At 59.7% G+C, this 19282-nt stretch overlaps 1 protein-coding gene across 6 annotated transcripts in view; it reads left to right on the top strand.

The window, feature by feature from the left end:
• The window catches only part of MTA1 (metastasis associated 1), a 39355-nt gene extending 20711 nt beyond the window's left edge, over window positions 1-18644 (top strand). For 2 of the 6 annotated variants that reach the window (XM_075530643.1, XM_075530648.1), the window contains 19 exons: window positions 1629-1722; window positions 3508-3558; window positions 3904-4030; window positions 4109-4172; window positions 6591-6708; window positions 9408-9510; window positions 9866-9965; window positions 10135-10323; window positions 12265-12339; window positions 12548-12606; window positions 12980-13095; window positions 13402-13553; window positions 13645-13834; window positions 13920-14009; window positions 15075-15227; window positions 15330-15365; window positions 17491-17522; window positions 17787-17938; window positions 18018-18644. In XM_075530643.1, the coding sequence (XP_075386758.1) occupies window positions 1629-1722; window positions 3508-3558; window positions 3904-4030; window positions 4109-4172; window positions 6591-6708; window positions 9408-9510; window positions 9866-9965; window positions 10135-10323; window positions 12265-12339; window positions 12548-12606; window positions 12980-13095; window positions 13402-13553; window positions 13645-13834; window positions 13920-14009; window positions 15075-15227; window positions 15330-15365; window positions 17491-17522; window positions 17787-17938; window positions 18018-18171 (2055 nt within the window). In that variant the 3' untranslated portion in view covers window positions 18172-18644. Of the gene's footprint in view, window positions 1-1628; window positions 1723-3507; window positions 3559-3903; window positions 4031-4108; window positions 4173-6590; window positions 6709-9407; window positions 9511-9865; window positions 9966-10134; window positions 10324-12264; window positions 12340-12547; window positions 12607-12979; window positions 13096-13401; window positions 13554-13644; window positions 13835-13919; window positions 14010-15074; window positions 15228-15329; window positions 15366-17490; window positions 17523-17786; window positions 17939-18017 lie in introns of those variants that run through there. The other 4 variants (XM_075530644.1, XM_075530647.1, XM_075530645.1 and 1 more) reach the window with 4 other exon arrangements.
• The last annotated feature ends 638 nt before the right edge of the window (window positions 18645-19282 follow it).

The raw sequence follows: 19282 nt of genomic DNA, 5'->3' as shown, positions 1-19282 counted from the left end.
CTTGCTCTTGGAAAAACTTGCACATGGAAAAAAATGATAAAAGAGCCAAACAGAAAATTTCAAAGGACAGCCGGAGAAAGGAAATCCCACAACCCGTTGTCGTGCTCCTGCGGTGGAACTTGGCCGTGGACAGTCTTCCAGACAGAACAAGGCACGAGCACGTGACTGTAAACCAGGAGAGTTTGTATCCATAGGCCGAGCAGCTCTCCCAAGTGGCCTACACGAGGAAGGACGGGGACTGGAGGAAGGCTTAGTCACAGCCTGAGAGATGTGGATGACATGACCTGTTTGCTGAAAGCCAGGAGGACTTGAAGCCCTTGCTGATGAAGAGCCAAGACCACAGCCTTCAGCATGACCAACGACTCAACGTAAAGAAAGCCAAAGTGCTCGCCTCAAGATCAAGTGATAACAGCATTATAAATAGAGACAAGATGGAAGGCAAGGGCTTTGTTTTGCTTGGATTTACAATTAAGGCTCGTGGAAGCAGCAGTCATGAGATCAAATCATGCTGTGCTTGGGTAAACCCACTCCACTGGCCTTTAGAGTACTGAACGGCAGAGAGAGCTCTCGGAGAGCCCCAGCCACGGTCTGCAGTCACCTTGTGTGTGTGTGAAAGGTGCAGGAGAAGAATACTGAAGTACCACGGACTGCTGGAAGGAGGAAGAAGTGCTCCTTAGAGGCAAGGATGTCTCACGTCCTGTGGGGCATGTGGTCAGGAGAGAGCCGTCCTGGAGAAGAACATCATGCCTGGTAAAGTGGAGGGGCAGCGGCAAGAGAAAGGCCCTCGAGGAGCCGGGTTGGCACAGTGGCGATGATAGGGGTGTAGGACCAGGCAGTGGAGGGCACTGTGAGTCACAGCTGCCCTGGTGGCACCTCACAACAGCATTTTTTTTTTAATAACATTTTGTCTTTTTTTTTTTTTTAATTTTAACAATTTATTGGGGCTGATACAATTCTTTTCACAGTTCATACATATACATACATCAATTGTATAAAGCACATCTGTACAGTCTTTGCCCTAATCATTTTTTTCTCCAGCATCTTAATTTAATAACAAACATCTCTCCAAAGATACTTATGCCAGCGCGTCCCTGAGCACTGATGTTACCTCTTGTTCCCCCGCCCCATCCAGATGTGTCAGCACCTGAACGTCAGGTTCCACACCCTGTGCCCACAAGCTGTGTGGTCGGTCCGCTTGAAGCCCCACAGTCACTTGGAGGGACTTTTCAAAATAAAGACGTTCATGGGTCAAACATTTGCTATTTTAACCATTTTACAGTGTAAAGTTCACTGGCATGTATTGCATTCCCCATGCAGGGTAGCCACTACCCTTCCCATCCCCCAGGCAGAAGCTCAGCAGTGACTCCCCACTTTCCCCTCCAAGCCCCGTGAAGGCTTCGGGCAGAGGGAGGCACCAGCTCGCCACCTGGTCGGCTGACCTTGGACCTTTCCAGGTGTCCACAGTAGCCACTTGGAGCAAGTCTCAGGAAGGAGCCCGGCTGGGCACCTAGGTCCACTGCTGGGCCCTGTGGGCTGCTGCCCTGGTCACTAGTTGGCGAGTCGGGAAGGAGGAGGGTGGTGGTTAGGGTGCGCAGGCCCACACGTGTGCTCCCGCCTTGCTATTGCAGACGGCCAACGGGAACGTGGAGGCCAAGGTGGTGTGCTTCTACCGACGCAGGGACATCTCCAGCACGCTCATCGCCCTGGCTGACAAGCACGCCAGTGAGTCCCAGTCCACCCTCCCCGCACCCCCGCACCTAACCCCTAGACACACAGCTGTGATGGGCATCTGAGGGCTGTAGGACCTGGGTCCATCTGCTGCTGTAGGGGTGCCTACGGAGTAGATGAGAGAACCCACCGGCATCTCCCGAGATGGGTGGGAGGGAGCGACCCAGAATGTTGTGTTAGAGCCCATAGCCCTCCCCTGGGCCTTGCCGGTCCCCAGCCCCAGCAGCCTCAGGAACGGGGAAGGGCCTGTGCACCGATGCCGGGGGGACTGAAGTGGCAGCAGTGCCCCAGGGGGCATGCAGGTGGCCTGCGGGTCTGACCAGCTGGACGCTAAAGGTGCCCTTTGTCTTCCAGGACCCTGGAGGGTAGGCTGTGGGCTCCCCTGGCCCTAGTTGAGCCCCACAGCGAGAGATCCTCAGTGACCTCCCAGGGGCACCTGGCCCCACGTCTATTAGCGTCCAGTGCAAGGGCTCATCTCCAGGGATGGGGGGGTGCACTTGAGACAGAAGGGTTTTTGTGGATGCTGTGGTGTTTCCAGACTGCCCGCTCGCTGTGCCCTGCGGTCTCCGAGCCCATGCTCCTGGTGGCTCCGAGGGGCAGGTCATGACTGACTGGTGTGTCGGGCGGGTTACTGGTGGCCTGGGATGGTTGTCACTCGCCAGTTGGGCTGCTGAGTCCTATGCCCAGAAGAGGCCAGTGGGGTCTGATCTGGCAGGGGGTACCTCAGTAAGGCAGTGGGCATTGAAACCCCTCCCCTTCCCTGGAAAGCTGTGTGGGAGACCTGCCTGGGGGCACATTATGTGAGTGTGCTTGGCTCCCAGTGTGTTGAGATCTACTTTGCAGGTTAGTGGCGTGGGTGTGTGTGAAGTGCATGTGTATCAAGAGGTTGTATGGGGGGGTGTTGAGTGCATGTGTATGGGGCATGTGTTTGTGTGTATACATGCATCTGGTGCATATGTAGGTGTGTGTGTGTGTGATTGTGTGTGCATATAATTCAAATGGACATGGGTGGGTCTGGCCCATGGCAGGCACAGCTGAGCCTCCAGTCAGGCGTAGTTGGGGTCCCTCCAGTTTTGTCAGGGTCAGTGAGGAATGGTCAGAGGGATGGGAGACAGGCTCATGGGTGAGGTGGGAGATGACCATGGAGGGGACTGCTGTTAGGAGGCTGTAGTTGGGGGCCACCTAGGGTCACCAACAGGCCAGTGTGCAGGGTCCCCAGAGGAGCCTGGGCTTGCTTAATCCCAGGCTCAGATTTCTCAGGGCCACCTCCCAGGATGTGGAGGGAGGCTTCCACCTACCCAGGTCCTGCTAGTCTCTCAGAGTGTGTGTGGGGGGGGGGGTGGAGGGGGGTGGCGGCAGTGGGAGGGGGGTGGCGGCAGTGGGAGGTGGTGGTGATCTCAGCCCCCTTGAGGCGATTCCCAAGGTGGTAAGAGCACACGGAGGTTCCCTGGGTGTGGGGCATTGGTCAGGGCTTGGACGAGGACTGAGTGAGAGGTGGCCTCTCACCAGGCTGGGCCACTCTGAGCCACCAGGGCTGCTTGAGGCTGGGACTTCCCAAGGCTGCCACAGGGGGTCAGCAGAGGGACATTGGGATGCTGGCCCCAGCTAAGAGGGCAGAGTTTGGGCTGAGCACTGAGGGCATGCTTGGGTGTTGGCGCCATTGCAGAGCAGCAGGGGTGCCATGCCCTGCATCCCTCGCCAATGTCCTGGCCCCACCCTGCCTCTGCCCATGGCCACCGGCTGTGCTGCTGCCCTGACCTTGGCCTCTCTCCTGTCCAGCCTTGTCAGTGTGCTATAAGACTGGACCTGGGTCGGAGAACGACGAGGAAGGTAAGGAGGTCCCTTTGTGGGGCAGGTTGCACCTGCACGCCCACAGCCTTGGCTGAGCAACCAAGCGTCCTCCTGGGCTGGCCTTGTGGGGCTGTGAGGGTGGGCTGTGCACAAACTCGTGACCTCCAGGGCTCCCCCAAGCATGGGCTACGGGGCAGTGTGGCTCCTGCAGCTGAGATGGGGCCTACAGGCTGGCCGCCGATCCCCACCCCACCAGGTGTGTGGTGGCCAGGGGCCATCTCTCTGCCTTCCCCCCACAAGGAGCACCTCCCTTTTCTGCTCCCTGGCCCCTGATGCCTGGGGAGGGGCGGGACCAACCCAGAGCCTGAGCAGCTGTGTCCACAGGGGAGCCGGAGGAGGAGATGGAGAATCCCGAGGTGGTGGAGCTGCCTGAGAAACTCAAACACCAGCTGCGGCACCGCGAGCTCTTTCTGTCTCGGCAGCTGGAGTCCCTGCCCGCCACCCACATCAGGTGAGGCAGCAGGCCACCTGGAGGCGGGGGCAATGCCACCCCCGTCCCACACCCCTAATACTCACTTGTCTCTTCCAGGGGCAAATGCAGTGTAACGCTGCTCAATGAGACTGAGTCGCTCAAGTCCTACCTGGAACGGGAGGTGAGGCAGGTGGCATCTTCACCACTCCAACTCACCCTCATGCCAGGCGAGCTGTCCCCATGGGGCACACACCACAGTTGTGGCCACTGCCCTCCATCAGCACCCTTCTGGTCCCAGTGCGGCCACCCTGCTGCACACAGCACGCCGTGGAGAGTTCATGAAGGGGCAGGGTAACCCTTGGCTCCCACTGGGTTGGTGCCTAGGCCTGTGGAGGTGGCCATTGTGGAGGGCAGTGCATTGGGTGGGGCCTCACCCTGGAGTGAGGGTGCTGTTCCTCTAAAGAGTGTGCCGACCACAAGGGACTTTGTGAGGTTAAGCCTAACAAGCTCCTCGTCCTGGCGGGTGCTCAGGCACCGGTGTTCCCAAACTGCCAACCGCGGGTCCTGGCTCAGACTGTGGAGCTACCCACCAGTATGCTCAGGGTCTGGTGATGAGTGGCCACTGGGGAGACCAGGTGGTTTCCAGTGCTGATGTCCCGTTGTTACCTAGGGGACAGGGGACTGTCTTAAGAAAACATCTGGAGTCAGTGAGTGAGGAGGAGCGTGTGTCGGGGCACCAGGAGCATGTGCCTATCCACACCTGCCTGGAGCTTAGGACCCCAAGACCCTGTAGCCTTCCTGAACGTGCCCAGTAAGCTCCAGGCTGCCCTCGAAGGGGCTCCCCTGCCTGCATGATGCCAGAGTTCCACCACACCTTCTTATTTGAGCTCTGTGAGCAAGAACTCCTGCTCTAGGGGTCCGGAATGGCCCCTGGGTGTTCCATGCACTCCCCTCAGTTCTTGTTCCCATTGCTTGTCCCTGATGCAGAAGTACGTCCTCTGTCTATTTCACTAGCTTGTCTTGATCCCTCCCTGTGGCCCAGCCCACAGAGGGAGACTGGGCAATCTGTGCTGGGTAGAGGCACCACTTTCTTCCCATGGCATAGTCCCGCCCCACACATTGTGGGCAGGGTCAGTATAGCATGGGTGGTGGACGGGGTTAGGTGGTAGATGAGTAGGCAGGTGAGTGGTTGACTGGCCAGATGGTGGATAGGTAGACATGATCGGATGGGGTGATGATGGATGATTGGATGGGCTGGTGGCCAGATGGATAGGCAGGTAAGTGGGGGGATAAATAGATGATTGGCTGGATGGCCGGGGGTGGGTGAATAGATACGTGATTGGATGCTGGGTCGGGAGGGGGTTGGAAGGATGGATGGATGGGGTGGGTAGAGAGATGCATGGTTGGATGGATGGTGGGTGGTAGATGGGGTGGGGTATGAGTAGGGAAGGGGTCGGGAGACACAGTGCACAGGTGAACGTGAGAGTGGAACCGCAGGTGGGTTCTGGATGTCCCCAGGAACCCACATCTGGAGGGTGGGTGTCAGAAGAACAGTTGGGTCTGGATGTGGATGTGCAGGCCGGAGGCTGGTGTGTGCACCTACACGGTTACAGAGTGGGAGGGGCTGTGTGGGTGACCTGCACCTGCATGGGGAGGAGCCAGTGGAGGTGGGACTCTGGCGCCCAGGAGGAGCCCTGCGGCGGCAAGATCAGCTAACAGGTTGTCCTGCGTGCAGCTCACGCACATGGGAGGACCCTCTGGGGACCCGTGCCCAGCCCTAGAGTGCTGTCTCCTGGTAGCGCGTGGCACCCTCCCCACTTGGAAGTGCCTGCTGTGGATGTGGGCTTGTCTGTTGGAAGCAAATAATTATTCAGCGAGGAGAGGCCATGCTGCTGCCCAGGGCCTGTGGGTGCCAAGGGCCCCCTGCATTCTCCTACTGCTGCTTGAGCAAGCTCAGCATCTAAGGTGTTAGTACCCCACCTGTCCCAGCTCACAGATGAAGGTCTAACAACTCAGCTCCCACCGTAAAGGAAACAGCACAGAGGAGCCAGACCCTGTCAGACCTCAGCTGTCGGGTCAGAGATGTGATTGCTGGACGTGGGTGGGCCCTGGTGGTTCCCCGCCAGCCAGATGGATGCACAGTGCCCGTCCCGCCAGTTGGTGGCACCAGCCAGCACCTAGTGGAGGGCAGTATGTTTGGGATGGCAGGCGAAGGAGGAGACAGATAAGCAAACGTGGAAGGGGGGTAAGGGCGTGGACACAGATTGGTTGGGCAGTTTGAAGGGGCGCAATGTTGACCCTAGAGGACGCAGGGTCTGGAGACAGAAGGCTCGTGGCCGTGGCTCTGAGGAGACCTGCCCTGGTCTTGCTGCTGATAGATGGGCATTGAGCCTTTTTCTGATGGCCTGGGCCTAGGTTGTCTGCTTGAACACTTCTAGGCTCCTTCCTGTTTCTTGTCCAACATTCCCAGCCTCCTCCTCGTCCCCAGGCTTTACCTGGAGGGCAGGGAGCTTGTGGGCCCACCCTGTATCCCCGGGGTGGTCCGGGCCATGCCCAGCAGTACAGACTGACCTGCGTTGCCTTGTGTGGCTTTTTTCAGGACTTCTTCTTCTATTCTCTTGTCTACGACCCCCAGCAGAAGACACTGCTGGCTGACAAGGGAGAGATCCGAGTAGGGAACCGCTACCAGGCTGACATCACCGACTTGCTGAAGGAAGGTATGGGCCGCCGGGTCCGCCCCTGAGTGGTCGCTACTCAGTCTTTGCTTCTTCTTGGCAGGGGTCATCTCTTGGACTTCCAAATCTCTTTTGCAGACACATCTTCTGATGGGTCTGCAGGCATTTCCTTGACTGCCTGTGGGCAGCCTTGTGGGGATACTGCCAATGTGGCTGGGGGTGGACAGGGCCAGGTACTTGGACTGGGACAAGGCAAGTGTGGACATGGGCAGATGGCTCAGGGGCAGGCATGGACTAGGGCAGGTGTGAACACAGGTGGAAATAGATTCTTGTGGGAGGCCTGGGCGTGGACAGATGTGGACCCACGGTGCAGGTATGGATGCAGGCAGGCATGGACTCTGGGAGAGGTGTGGGCTCATGGGGAAGACGGCATGGGATGTGTCCTGCTCATCCCTTCCATGGCCCCTAGCTTACTCTTCCAGGCTGACTCTGGAAGCTGATGGTGGTCTGCTGCTCTCAATCTGATCTACCCCAGCTCTGGGGGAAGGGAGGGGGCTTGCTTGGCTGCTGCTTCCCTGGGGAAGTTCTGGGTCACAAGCCAGCTGTGCTCAAAGGAACAGTATCGGTTATCCCAGGTCAGTGGCTGGCGGCACCAGAGCCTGAGTGTATCCAGCCTCAGCTGTCTCCCCACCCTCGCCTCTGGCCCTGGTCCTCCTCCTCCCACACCTGTCCCCGCTCACAAGGAAGGGGCCCTTGTGGCCTCATGAGAACCCTCATAGGAGGCTGCCTGCTGGATCCCCTGAGCCAAGCTGGCAGCACAGGGCCCACGGTGCGGTCAGGATGCTGGTCCAACAGTGGGGCTTTGTGGTGCTGGACAAGGGGCAGTAAGCAGCCTCTGTGGCCTTGGGCTGGTGATCCTGGCTCAGAAACCCCTCCAAGTCCTGAGCGCCCGGGCTGCAGCCACCCCAATGGGAAGAGGCTCATTCTGCTTGTGGGGCTTCTGTCCCACCAACCTGGAGTGTGGGGGAGCGTGGCGACGGGGAGTGAGAGGCATGGGTCTGCGTAGACCTGTGTGTCAGGAGGACAGCCAGGTAAGCAGTAACGTGGTGTGGACCGGTCAGTGGGCAGGCGCAGGTGCCCGGGGTGCTCTTGGAGTGCTCTCTCCCGGCTTTGCATGCAAGGCTGTCGCGTGAGCCGCAGGCCCGGAGCCTTGGCACCTGCTGCTGCTCTCAGCTTGAATGAGGGTGTGTGCACGGTGGACACGCCTGGCCCAACCTGCACTCGAGTCTCACGGAATGTCCCCGGAGTCTTCCGTGTCCCAGGCTGGAGCACTTGGTTGTGAAGTGCTCAGAGAGCAGAGAGTTCCGCCTGCTCAGTTTCCCTGGTTTGCAGCCACTGGGGCAGAGGTGGGGCTCGTCCCACACTGCCTGCCACCCCTTGGAGGTGTCCGGCTCAGCTCAGAAGATGGACAGAGGTCTCACAGCCCCACCTGCGTGCAGGGCCGCCATCTTTGCAGAGGCCCGTGCATTCTCTCTTGGCAGGCTGTTGCCTGACCGTTTCCGTCCCACCCCAGGTGGCTGTTTTGTGAGGTGTGTGATGCCCCCTCCCCTCTGAGGGTCCCACGTCTGTGTGTCTCTGTCCCTCCAGTCTGTGCGCCGTGGTTTGAAAACAGCTGTGTGTGTGTCCCGAGTGGTGCAGTCTGGAGATGGCCGGCTGTATGTGTGCGCGTGTGCAAGCCGCCCGCCGTGTCAGCTCTCTGTACAGCTACTTGATTGCATAGATGGTGACCGGGTCTCATGGGCACCCAGTTCTGGGCACACATGTGAGGAGGACTAGTGTTGGGCAGATGGGAGATGCCGCTTCTCAGAGCCCCTGCTGAAGATGGCAGCTCCAGGAAGACCCTACAGGTTGGGGGAAGGCTCTGGCTGCTGGAGGGTGGGCACATGGGCTTCTTGGTCTCAGCTCTGCCTCAGGAGGGGCTGGTGGAGGGTTGGACTTGGTGTGGCAGCATCAGGCATGAGCACGGGTCCCATCTTGCCCACCTGGTGGTCAGAGGCGAAGGGGTACCTGCAGTGGCCGGGGGCAGGCATTCCCTGTGGGCATCATGGTCCCCTGCATCCTCAGCCCTGCCGCCCTCTCCCAGACGGTCTGGGCTCAGAGCAGTGAGGTCAGAAGCTCTGGGTCACAGGCCAGTTGTGCTCAAAGGAGCAGTGGGCACACAGTCCCCAGGGCCAGTGTGCAGCATGTGACTCTACCCGGTGTTGAATTCGGCATGCAGCCCTTAGCCTGCAGACAGTGCTCCTGGGCCCCCTCAGCACGCCTCCCGAGAGCGCCCAGGGGCCTTCTCTTCTGGCTCCCAGCAGGACACCTTTCCTGGGCCCATTCTAAGTATGCCTCAGCCAGCACCCGCTAGACGGGCCCAGCCAGCCAGTGAGAAGGGGCCCTTTGTCTCCACTGGGCCATGCACACTGGTGTTTCTCTGGGGCTGCTTAAAGCTGCATGCGCTTACAGGTGTCAAGGTGAGATGTGCCCTTGGAGAGTGGTACATCACCGCCTGCCTGAGCTGCGCCAATAGAGTTCTTGACTGGGGGCATCCGGCTCCCACTCACACCCAGCCTACCCTGGGTGGCATAGCGGGGCCGCCATCCCATCCCAAGCGCTCACAGACCTGGAGGGCGTGAGGGCCCTGGCCAGCCAGCAGAGGCTGCTTTCTCACGAGACTGCTGTCTCTTGTCTGGCAGGCGAGGAGGACGGGCGTGACCAGTCTAAGCTGGAGACCAAGGTCTGGGAGGCGCACAACCCGCTCATTGACAAGCAGATTGACCAGTTCCTGGTTGTAGCCCGGTGAGCGGGGCATGGGTGGGTGGGCTGGCTGGAGAAATGCCATTGTGAGGGGATTTACCATGTGGGGTCTCCCTCCTGGTGGCCCCCAGTGGTCCCTGAAGACAACTGCTTGGGGGCTGGGCTGGCTGTGTAACCTGTGGGCCAACAGGGTAGATGGGGCACTAGGAGGGACAGAGGGCATGGGTTGCAGTGCTCAGGAGCCCGCCTAGGTTGGGGAGCAGCTCCCTCAGGTGCAGACGCCCAGGGTGAGGGGCTCCCCACTGTCAGCTGATGCAGATGAGTTGGGATACATACCCCTGCGGAGTCCACCTGCAGCAGCCGCATGGCGCTGTGACACCATGTCTCCTGTCCCCAGCTCCGTGGGCACCTTTGCACGTGCACTGGACTGTAGCAGCTCGGTCCGGCAGCCCAGCCTGCACATGAGTGCCGCAGCCGCCTCCCGGGACATCACCCTGGTGAGCGCCACTGCCTGCCCGGGCCAGTCGGGCAGGAGGGAGCCTGATGGGCCGAAGGCTGCTCTTCCTCAGAGCGCTGTGCTGGACCCTCCCTACATTGAGGAGACCAGTATATGGGGAAGGAAGTGAGCCCCCGTGGCACGAGGCCAACTTTCACTGTCTCCTGCAGTTCCACGCCATGGACACGCTTCACAAGAACGTCTACGACATCTCCAAAGCCATCTCCGCCCTGGTGCCGCAGGGGGGACCCGTGCTGTGCCGGGACGAGATGGAGGAGTGGTCGGCCTCGGAGGCCAACCTCTTTGAGGAGGCCCTGGAGAAGTATGGGAAGGACTTCACAGACATCCAGCAGGACTTCGTGAGTGACAGGAGGGAGGACAGGGACACTGCATCTCCAGCATGGGCCTGGTCTGCCTACTGTTGGCCCTTACAGCTCAGGGAGGACCTTGTTTGGGGAATGGGCAAAGCCGAGCCCCGTGTGAGCCATGTAAAGGTACACATACCCCTGTGGGGGCCTCTGGGTTTCTTACATTTTTTATTTATATTTTGATGTGTTGGTTTTCACCAAACATTTGTATACTGAGTCTGGGTTCTTCTGTGTCATGAGCTCGTTTACCCCAACCCCTGTGGGAGCCCCAGAGCCGGCAGCGAGCTGTGGCCCTCAAGTCTCCCCCCATCAAGCACACTGAGAATCAGTGTAAGGAAGCACGTCCAAGTGGCAGGTTGAGAGGGACAGGTAGAATGGGACTTGACCTCCCAGAAAGGAGGCCACGAACCCCGTCAGGCCACAGATGACCTTCCTGTGATCTCATTGACAGAGTAAGCGGTAAAGCTCTCTGGACAAAGAGGCAGATAGGCACAACAGGTTAGGAGATACCCAGTCAGCAAAAGAAGTAAACAAAGGTGACTGATGCCTCTCAGGCTGGAGAGCTAGCCTGGAAGGATAAGTGACCCTGATGTTGGTCATCCCCCAGGGGTCGTCAGGGCCCCAGCCCAAGGGCACAGCTTTCAACCCTGGAGCAGTGTCTGCTCTTAGGAAGAGCCATGGTTTCAGGCAAATATCAGTGCAAAAGAGAGTTTTGTGGGCGGACAGCTGTTCTTCCAACTTGGCCAAAGGACCAGGGGCCTATGAAAGCCATATATGTATATAATGTTGGCTAAAGAAACTAAACAAAATGAGTGACCTTTTTCAGACCAAAAATGAGTCTGCTGACAGGAGCTAGAAATAGAACATCAGCTGGACTGAAAGCAAAGCCTTTAAGGCGGGATGTTAAGGAGAAGCCTAGTCGCCAAAGCTGAACCTGCATGTTTCAAACAATGTAGCAACAAGAAATAAAGCAAGCCTAGTAGATATGGAAGAAGTCGAACGAGCCTTCATCTGAGAGCACAGTCTGTTCCCCCATTTTCCAGATCAAATGAGCTGAAAATTCGAAGCTATCGCAATTCAATATTTAACAGAGCAGAATTATGAAATAAATTTACCATATATACTCATGTATAAGCTGAGTTTTTCACATTTTTAATGCAGTTTTAGTGGTAAAATTAGCCGTGGCTAATGTTTGGGTTGGCTTATACTCGAGTATAGACGGTATGTCTTATAAATACCAAAAAAGCAGAAGCTTAGCATCTGGGCTCTCTAACTATGCTGTTGGACTTTGCTAAGTGTAAAAACTCAGTCCTCTAGAAACTGAAACAGAACCCATCCTAAAGTGTAATTTAACAAGGTGCTCGAGCGCATGCCTTAGAGTACTAGAAAGCAGTCTTGAGGAACACACTGCACTCCTGAAGCACTTGGGATGCAGCCAAGGAGGCACCGTGAGGACAGTGTGTAGCTGTAAATGCTATTGTCCGTGGGAGGACAAGCACATACTAACTTGAGCAGTGGAATTAGCAGGGGATCTATGAGGAAGGGAGCCATAAAGTAGCCCAGGAAAGAAGTATTTTAAGAACCCTGGCGCTGAGAACCAGGTGAAGCACAGCTTCCTTCAGTGACCTGAAGGAGACACAGCCTATGCCCTGCTGGGGGTCTGGCCGACATTCAGATCCGTGTTCTTCCCAGCTTCACTCCCTTGGGGCTGGCATGGTAAGACTTGTGGTACTTGGCACCTCATTTGCAGAAGGAGAAAAGACAGCCAAGACAAAGCTGCAGGCATGGGCCGCCCCCCCACCCCACCCCGCCCCACTCACCCTGACTCCCACTGCTTGGACCTCTTCACACGGAGCCCTTCCTGCCCTCTCTGGGGTAGCCCCCACTCCCGTGCCCCCCCACCCACCCCGTGACGCCCTCCTCTCCCACCAGCTCCCATGGAAGTCGCTCACCAGCATCATCGAGTACTACTACATGTGGAAGACAACTGACAGATACGTACAGCAGGTACGCATCCGGGCCTTTCCCTCTCTAAGCCCATTATACCCACATCTCTGCCCCATGAAGGGTGAGCTTTTGGCTTCCTGGGTCCAAGCCCTCCACCCTCACTGCAGGCCCTGAGTCAGCCTGGCTCTCCAGCCAGCTTACTGCCCTGGGTGTGAGGGGATGTCCACTGTGCCTGACTGACCTCTGACCCTCTGTTTTGTATTTTAAGAAACGCTTGAAAGCTGCCGAAGCTGAGAGCAAGTTAAAGCAAGTTTATATCCCCAACTAGTAAGTGTCATCACCCAAGCAGGGTATTGATATGCCCACCAGTACGCTTGTGCACCCAACTTGTAAGTGCTGCCCTTCACTAACGGGGAGAGCTGATCATAGGTGCTGGTCCTGTCGGGTGAGACCCTGGCTGGCCGGTCCTGGGTGGAGGCGGAATCTGGCCCCTTTGGGGGATGTAGGGGCACTTGCCTGTGGACCAAGCCATCCCAATGAGAAGCAGGCAGTGGCCAGCTCTGGCCCTCGGCTTCTGAGCTGCACAAACTGGAACTGCTGTGGGCCCAGAGGACACTAGGACCGGTCACAGCAGGGTCTGCCTTCAGAGCCCCCACGTGCTGCCCGCCCAAGACACTTCTTTTCTTTCTTGTTCCCTAAGCAACAAGCCAAACCCAAACCAGATCAGCGTGAGCAGCACCAAGGCAGGTGTGGTGAACGGCACAGGGGCACCAGGCCAGAGCCCCAGTGCTGGCCGGGCCTGCGAGAGCTGTTACAGTAAGTGGCACTGTGGCTGGCACCAGGCGTGCCCCACAGACTGGCCCGAGCCCAAACAATTCTAGAGTGGCCCAGCTCGAGGAAGGGTCTGCTCCACTCCTCCCTACTCCCTGGCCCCCCCTCCACCCACAGCCCCCACACCCCCTCCCCCGCAGCCCACTCCACCCCCACCCTGCCCTGGCAGCTCAGCGGCATAGCATGGAGAATGCCTGTTTGTGCATGGGGGGGCCGGGTGGGGGCGCTGGAACACTCCGACGTCACTGGTTCTGTTAAGAACATGTGTATCTTCAACTTTGTTGTCCGTAGCCACACAGTCTTACCAGTGGTATTCTTGGGGTCCCCCTAACATGCAGTGTCGTCTCTGCGCCTCTTGTTGGACTTACTGGAAGAAATATGGTGGCTTGAAAATGCCAACCCGCTTAGACGGTGAGCGGCCGGGACCCAACCGCAGTTCCACGGTAAGCGGCTGCCTCCCCATGTGGCTGGCCTGCTCGCCTCGGCCGGCCCCCGGTCATGGCGCTGTGTCGGGCCGCTGTGCCCCTTCCGCAGAGTCCCCACGGCGCCCCGGCCCGGAGCAGCGGGAGTCCCAAGTTTGCTATGAAGACGCGGCAGGCCTTCTACCTTCACACCACCAAGCTGACTCGCATCGCCCGGCGCCTGTGCCGTGAGATCCTGCGCCCCTGCCATGCCGCCCGGCACCCCTACATGCCCATCAACAGTGCCGCCATCAAGGCCGAGTGTGAGTGGCCCGAGCTCGTGGGGAGTGAACCAGGCTGGGTAGGGCCCTCGGTCCTGGTGCCAGCTCATGGCACGCATCCCCACAGGCACAGCACGGCTGCCTGAGGCCTCACAGAGCCCGCTGGTGCTGAAGCAAGTGGTGCGGAAGCCCCTGGATGCTGTGCTCCGGTACCTTGGTAAGCTGGCACCCACCTGCTCTGGCTGCGCACCCTGCTGGGAGCCCTGGGAAAACAACTGCTGAACCTGCTGCCTAGCCCTAGGGGTAGGGCCACAGGACCCCATGTGTGAGGAAGCAGGGACACCACCACCCCCACCCCACCCTCTGGGAGGAAGCAGGGTGCTATACTATTTCAACCCTGGAGGCCCTGCGGCAGTGATGCGTCCCTTGTGGCTCCCTCACCCCACCCTGGTCCAGCCCCTCATGCCTGCTGATCCTGGGCATGTTAGTCCGCAGTGTCCTGGGGACAGGTGGTGGGCCTTTAGTAAGGGCTGGCTGAGATCCAGTCCAGCTCCCCGCAGTGAGCCCACCTCAGTCATCTGCCTCCAGGCCTCAGCTGGGCGCCCAGGAGGGGCTTGGTGGCCAGGCCGGCTGATGAGTCAGCTGTTCCGCCTGGAGGTGGCTTTGTCTTGTAGGGGCATTCCAGGGCTGTGAGCTCACTGCCCACAGGCGGATACTGGCACTGGCACCGGCACCACTTATGGGTGGGGTCGCCAGTCTGGTCTGGCTGCACCCTGCAGGCATCAATCATTTCCAGCTCCTCTTCTGTTGTTGGTAGTAGCGCCCCTTCTCGATTGGTCGTCCCTCTGTCGTCCAGCTCCAATGGACTGTGGGTGGGGGCATGCGGTGGCAAAGGGGCTGATTCTGCAGCTGTGCTTTCTGGGCCCACGGTAGCCTTGTTCCGAGGGTGGCAACCGCTCTCCGGTCCAGTGGAGGTCCTCAGGGAGACTGGGACAAGTTCTGGGAGCCCCTGGTGTTGCCACCTCCCGCGTCGGTGTCTTGCCCCGCCCTCCAGCCTGTCCACTGTGAGAAGGCCCAGAGGCACCTTAGTCAATCTCCCGCCTCCTCCCTGCCCCCCAGCTGTCTCGCAGGGGGCTTGCCAAGATCTGTTTGGGGGATAGCATGAAGCAGAAGGCTGTCAGTGGTCACTGGTGCCCTTGTGCATAGCCTGGCCTCTCATCCTCCCCACCACCACCCCCCCACCCTGCCAAGCAGCACGTTAGCCACCACATCTCCCCTACAGAGACCCACCCGCGCCCCCCAAAGCCTGAGTCCACAAGGAGCGTGGCTGGCGCGCCTGGCAGCCTGACCCCCGCCAAGGCGGCCCCCGTTATCAACAACGGCTCCCCCACCATCCTGGGCAAGCGGAGCTACGAGCAGCACAACGGGACCGACGGTGAGCGCGGCTGCAAGGGAGGGTGCTGGCCAGGCCACCGCCGCCCACCCGCAGGCCTATCTGCTGACACTGTCTTCTCTCCCTCTCCCCCGGCGCTGCCAGGCAACGTGAAGAAGCGCCTCCTGATGCCCAGTAGGGGTAAGGCAGGCACACGGCCAGAGCCTGCGGGCCGTGTCAGTCTGTGCTGCCCGTGCCTGGCGGGGGGCGGGCGTGTGAGGCCCCGCGCCATTGCCGTGCTTGGGCTGTGGCTGCTGCATGCTTCTCCAGCGCCGGGCCCCGGGCCTGCTGTGGTCCTGTGCACGCCTCTGCTCACCCTGCGCCGGGGCCAGCTCTGACTCAGCCGAGGGCCAGGTGTCCCTGAGCCAAGTGGCAGTGTCCGAGGCGGAGGGGCGACCTCTGGCAGAGGCAGCAGCAGGGAGAGCTTGGGGTGCCAGTGTGCAGGCGCACCCCCAGAGGCTGAGCTGGACTCTTCCTGTCTGTCCTCACGGACCTCGGTGAGGCCACAGGGTGGATGTGGTCACCCCACATGTCCCTGCAGAGTCAGCTGGGCTGATTCCAGGCCAGGCCTCCCCATCTTGAGGAAGGAAGGGGTTGGAGACCTTACACTCATAAACTGATTTAAAGGTGTCCCCTCTGACCCTGGGTGACAGCCCACAGAGCGGACCCCTCGCTATCCGTTCTGCAGCCCCTGTGCCTTCATTGTTGCCTACGCCATGCTGCGAGTGGGGTCCCGGGCCTGTGTTTGTGGTTTGTTGGCAGGTAGATGTGGGCCTACCAGTCACATCAGAGTGTGCGGCCCCCATGACCCAGAGCAGCCCCTGTGTGGGGCAGGAGTACCCCAGGGATGCCCCACTCTCTGGGCTGTGGCTGGCCTGGTGGGACGCAGAGGTGGGACCCAATGTCCAGGCTCTATCCTGCCTCTAGGGTATGCAGTCTTTCTTGGCTGCACTTGGGGGTTCTAACCTGCCATTGGGCCCACTTTCTGAGGGGGAGAGGCGTGAACCTGGTGGCCTCAGCTGGCTGCCCCACCATTCCACACTGCATCCCGTTCCATCCACTCCCCTGGAAGATGCCCCAGCCTGGGTCCCCTCAGCAGCCCCCTCTGCCGTGCTCTCTACCCTGCTGCCCCCTGTGTCGTGGGACTAGTCAGCTCCAGTCTTCACAGAGAGCCAAATACTCCTCCGGGCTCGTGTGTGTCCTGCTGACCACCAGGCTGGCATCCATTAGTCCTGTCGATTATTTTGAAAACCAGCCCCCAGTCCCAGAAGAGTCCCATGGCCCGATGGAGGCCACAGCCAGTCGCTATCCAACCTGGCTGACTGGCCACCTGCCAGGCATTCGCCCGCCCCGGCCCAGAGCCCTGTTGTGTGGGGCACGGCCCAGCCAGCCTGCCCTCTAATACTGAGACGTGTGCTTTCTCCCCTCTGCCATCTGTGGACGGCTAGGAACTTACCTTGGTAAGTGTCCCCCCACCCCACCCCTGCGGTGGGTCGAGCAGCTAGGTGGCAGAAAGTGTTGTGGCCTGTACCACCCACTGGGTCCTACTCCTGAAAGTGACACAGCTCAGCTGGGAGAGGGTGTTTGGAATGAGGAGGCATGTGAGTGGGTGACTCCATTCTGCTGACACCCCTACCCCACCCCTGCCAGGCTCTTACCCCTGAGAACTTCAACACGTGCTCATGGGCATGTGTGTATGCACTGTGGGCTCCCATGCCAGTGTTCACTTAACACCTGCCTGTGTGCACGCTCACAGGCAAACTCGCACACGCACACCCAATTTGCACACAGCGCACACCCATACTCGTGCCCGAAGTATGCTCACACACACCCGTTTGCACACACATTTGCACATGTACCCACATGCACACTCATGCACATGTGCGTGTCACATCTCCGCTGGGACAGCAGGAAGGCCCCGATGGCTCTGAATGGACTGTTGGAGTTGAGGCCATGCTGGCGTCACCAGGGCTCAGCTGCTGGGTGGGCTCTGACCTGGGTGCTTGTTTCCACGTGTTGGGTGACTCCCAGTTCCATAAGGTGGAGGAGCACATGCCCTGGCTGAGCCCCGCCGACTGCTCTACCTGTCCGATTCCCAGTGTTCCTGTGCCAACAGCTCATTCCTCTTGGCCAAGCTGAGCGGGTGGGGAGGGCATTTTCTGCTGGCCAGGACCCTGCCTCCTGCTGGGAGCCCACCCTCCTATGCAGGCCACGGCCACCGGGGGCCATCCTGGGTCTTCAGGAATCTGTCCTCTTCTCTCCTCAGGTCTCACAAACCACGGACAGACCAGGCACATGGTAAGAGGCGGTCAACTCCACAGGCAAAGCCCCCACCACATGCTCACGGGGCCCTGTCCCCTATCACCTGCCCAGCATACGCAGGACAGCGAGAGAGGGCTGTGCCGGGCATGGAGTGGGTGTGGTCCCTGGGGAAGCTGCCCTAGCCAGGGCGCCTGGCTGAGCTCCGATGAGGCAGGGCAAGGGACCCCGGGCACACGTCACCCCCTCCCACCGCCTGGTCCTGCCTTATCCACCAGCCATGTGTCCTCGCCTGTGCTTCAGGGACCAAGTCGGAACCTGCTGCTCAACGGGAAGTCGTATCCCACCAAAGTGCGCCTGATCCGTGGGGGCTCCCTGCCCCCCGTCAAGCGGCGGCGGATGAACTGGATTGATGCCCCTGATGACGTGTTCTATATGGCCACGGAGGAGACCAGGTGGCGAGGCCGTCCCCTGGGGGGGGGCCCGGGGGGGCCATCCCGTGCCCAGCCTCACTTCTATGTGTCCCCGTGCCAGCAGGAAGGTCCGCAAGCTGCTCTCGTCCTCAGAGACCAAACGAGCAGCACGCCGGCCCTACAGGCCCATCGCCCTGCGCCAGAGCCAGGCGCCACCCCTCCGGCCTCCGCCACCGCCGCCCGTCAACGATGAGCCCATTGTCATCGAGGACTAGGGTGGCCCCCTGCAGACTGCGCCTGCCCGCCACCCGTGCCCATGTCACCGCCGCCTCCCCTCCCGGTTTTTGGTAGTGGCCCCTCCTGTCCTGCCCCTCCAGAGTGCGCCCCCCAGGACGCCTGCGGGGAGCGAGGTTAACTTATTCCGAGAATGCCCGAGCCCCTAGCTTTGTGTTTCCTTTGGCCAGAGGGAGACCGGCCGCCGGTCCTCGCCTGCCCGGCTGGCACTGCAGGGCCTCTCGGCCCAGCGAGAGGCTGACCTGTGAGATTCCGTTGTGTTCTGTGGAAGGTGCCATTTTAAATTTTATTTTTATTACTTTTTTTGTAGATGAACTTGAGCTCTGTACCACTCACACCCGGAATGTTGGGGCCGGCGCAGCCACACTGCCCGCCGGGTTGGCCCTTGTCTTTTCAAGTAATTTTCATATTAAACGAAACAAAGGGGAAAAAGGCAACAAAAGACTGGTCCTCTTCGCCCATCCTCATCTGCGATCCCTGTGCTGGGGCCCGACACCCACAAGCCCAGGCTGGTCTCTTGACAGCAGCAGGGGAACAAGGGGCCCTCACCCTTTGGCTGCCCCGAGCTAGAACCCTGCGCACAATTAGCCGGTGGGACTCCCAGTCCTCCTGAGCGTACCTGCTACAGGGAGGGAGGGAGGGAAGGGGGCCTGGTCGCGGCAGCCCCATCCCGGCACCCACAAGTGCCCCTGCCATCCAGTTAGTGCGGTGGGCTTGGGAGGGACAGAGCTTACAGCCACAAGTCAAGTCCGACATCTGCCTGTCAGCTGGGGAGTGGTGACAAGAGTCCATGAAGGGCAGTTACTGGACATCTGCTACCAGCCAGTCCACCCTTGGAGTCAAAGTGGAACCAACCCCTTCCTCCATCCCCCTGCACCCCATGGAGCCTGCCCTGTGCCGCCCGTTTGCCCTTCCTCTGGCAGCCTGCCCCTGGTGGTCAGCACAGCTGGTCAGTGCAGCCTGGGAGCCCAGGGGCTGCCCGCCAGCAGGTGTGAGGTTTCTGAGGGGGGTTTTCAGATTTCAGCCAGGCCCTTGTTCTCCGAAACCCTACCTTGATGCTCCCCGCCCTGCAGGCCTGCTGGTCAGATGGGT

Source organism: Tenrec ecaudatus, chromosome 14, assembly GCF_050624435.1.
Source record: "Tenrec ecaudatus isolate mTenEca1 chromosome 14, mTenEca1.hap1, whole genome shotgun sequence".
Classification (NCBI taxonomy): Eukaryota; Metazoa; Chordata; class Mammalia; order Afrosoricida; family Tenrecidae; genus Tenrec; species Tenrec ecaudatus.
Note: the sequence above shows the minus strand (reverse complement) of the source record. Positions and strands in the feature narration are given on the sequence as shown.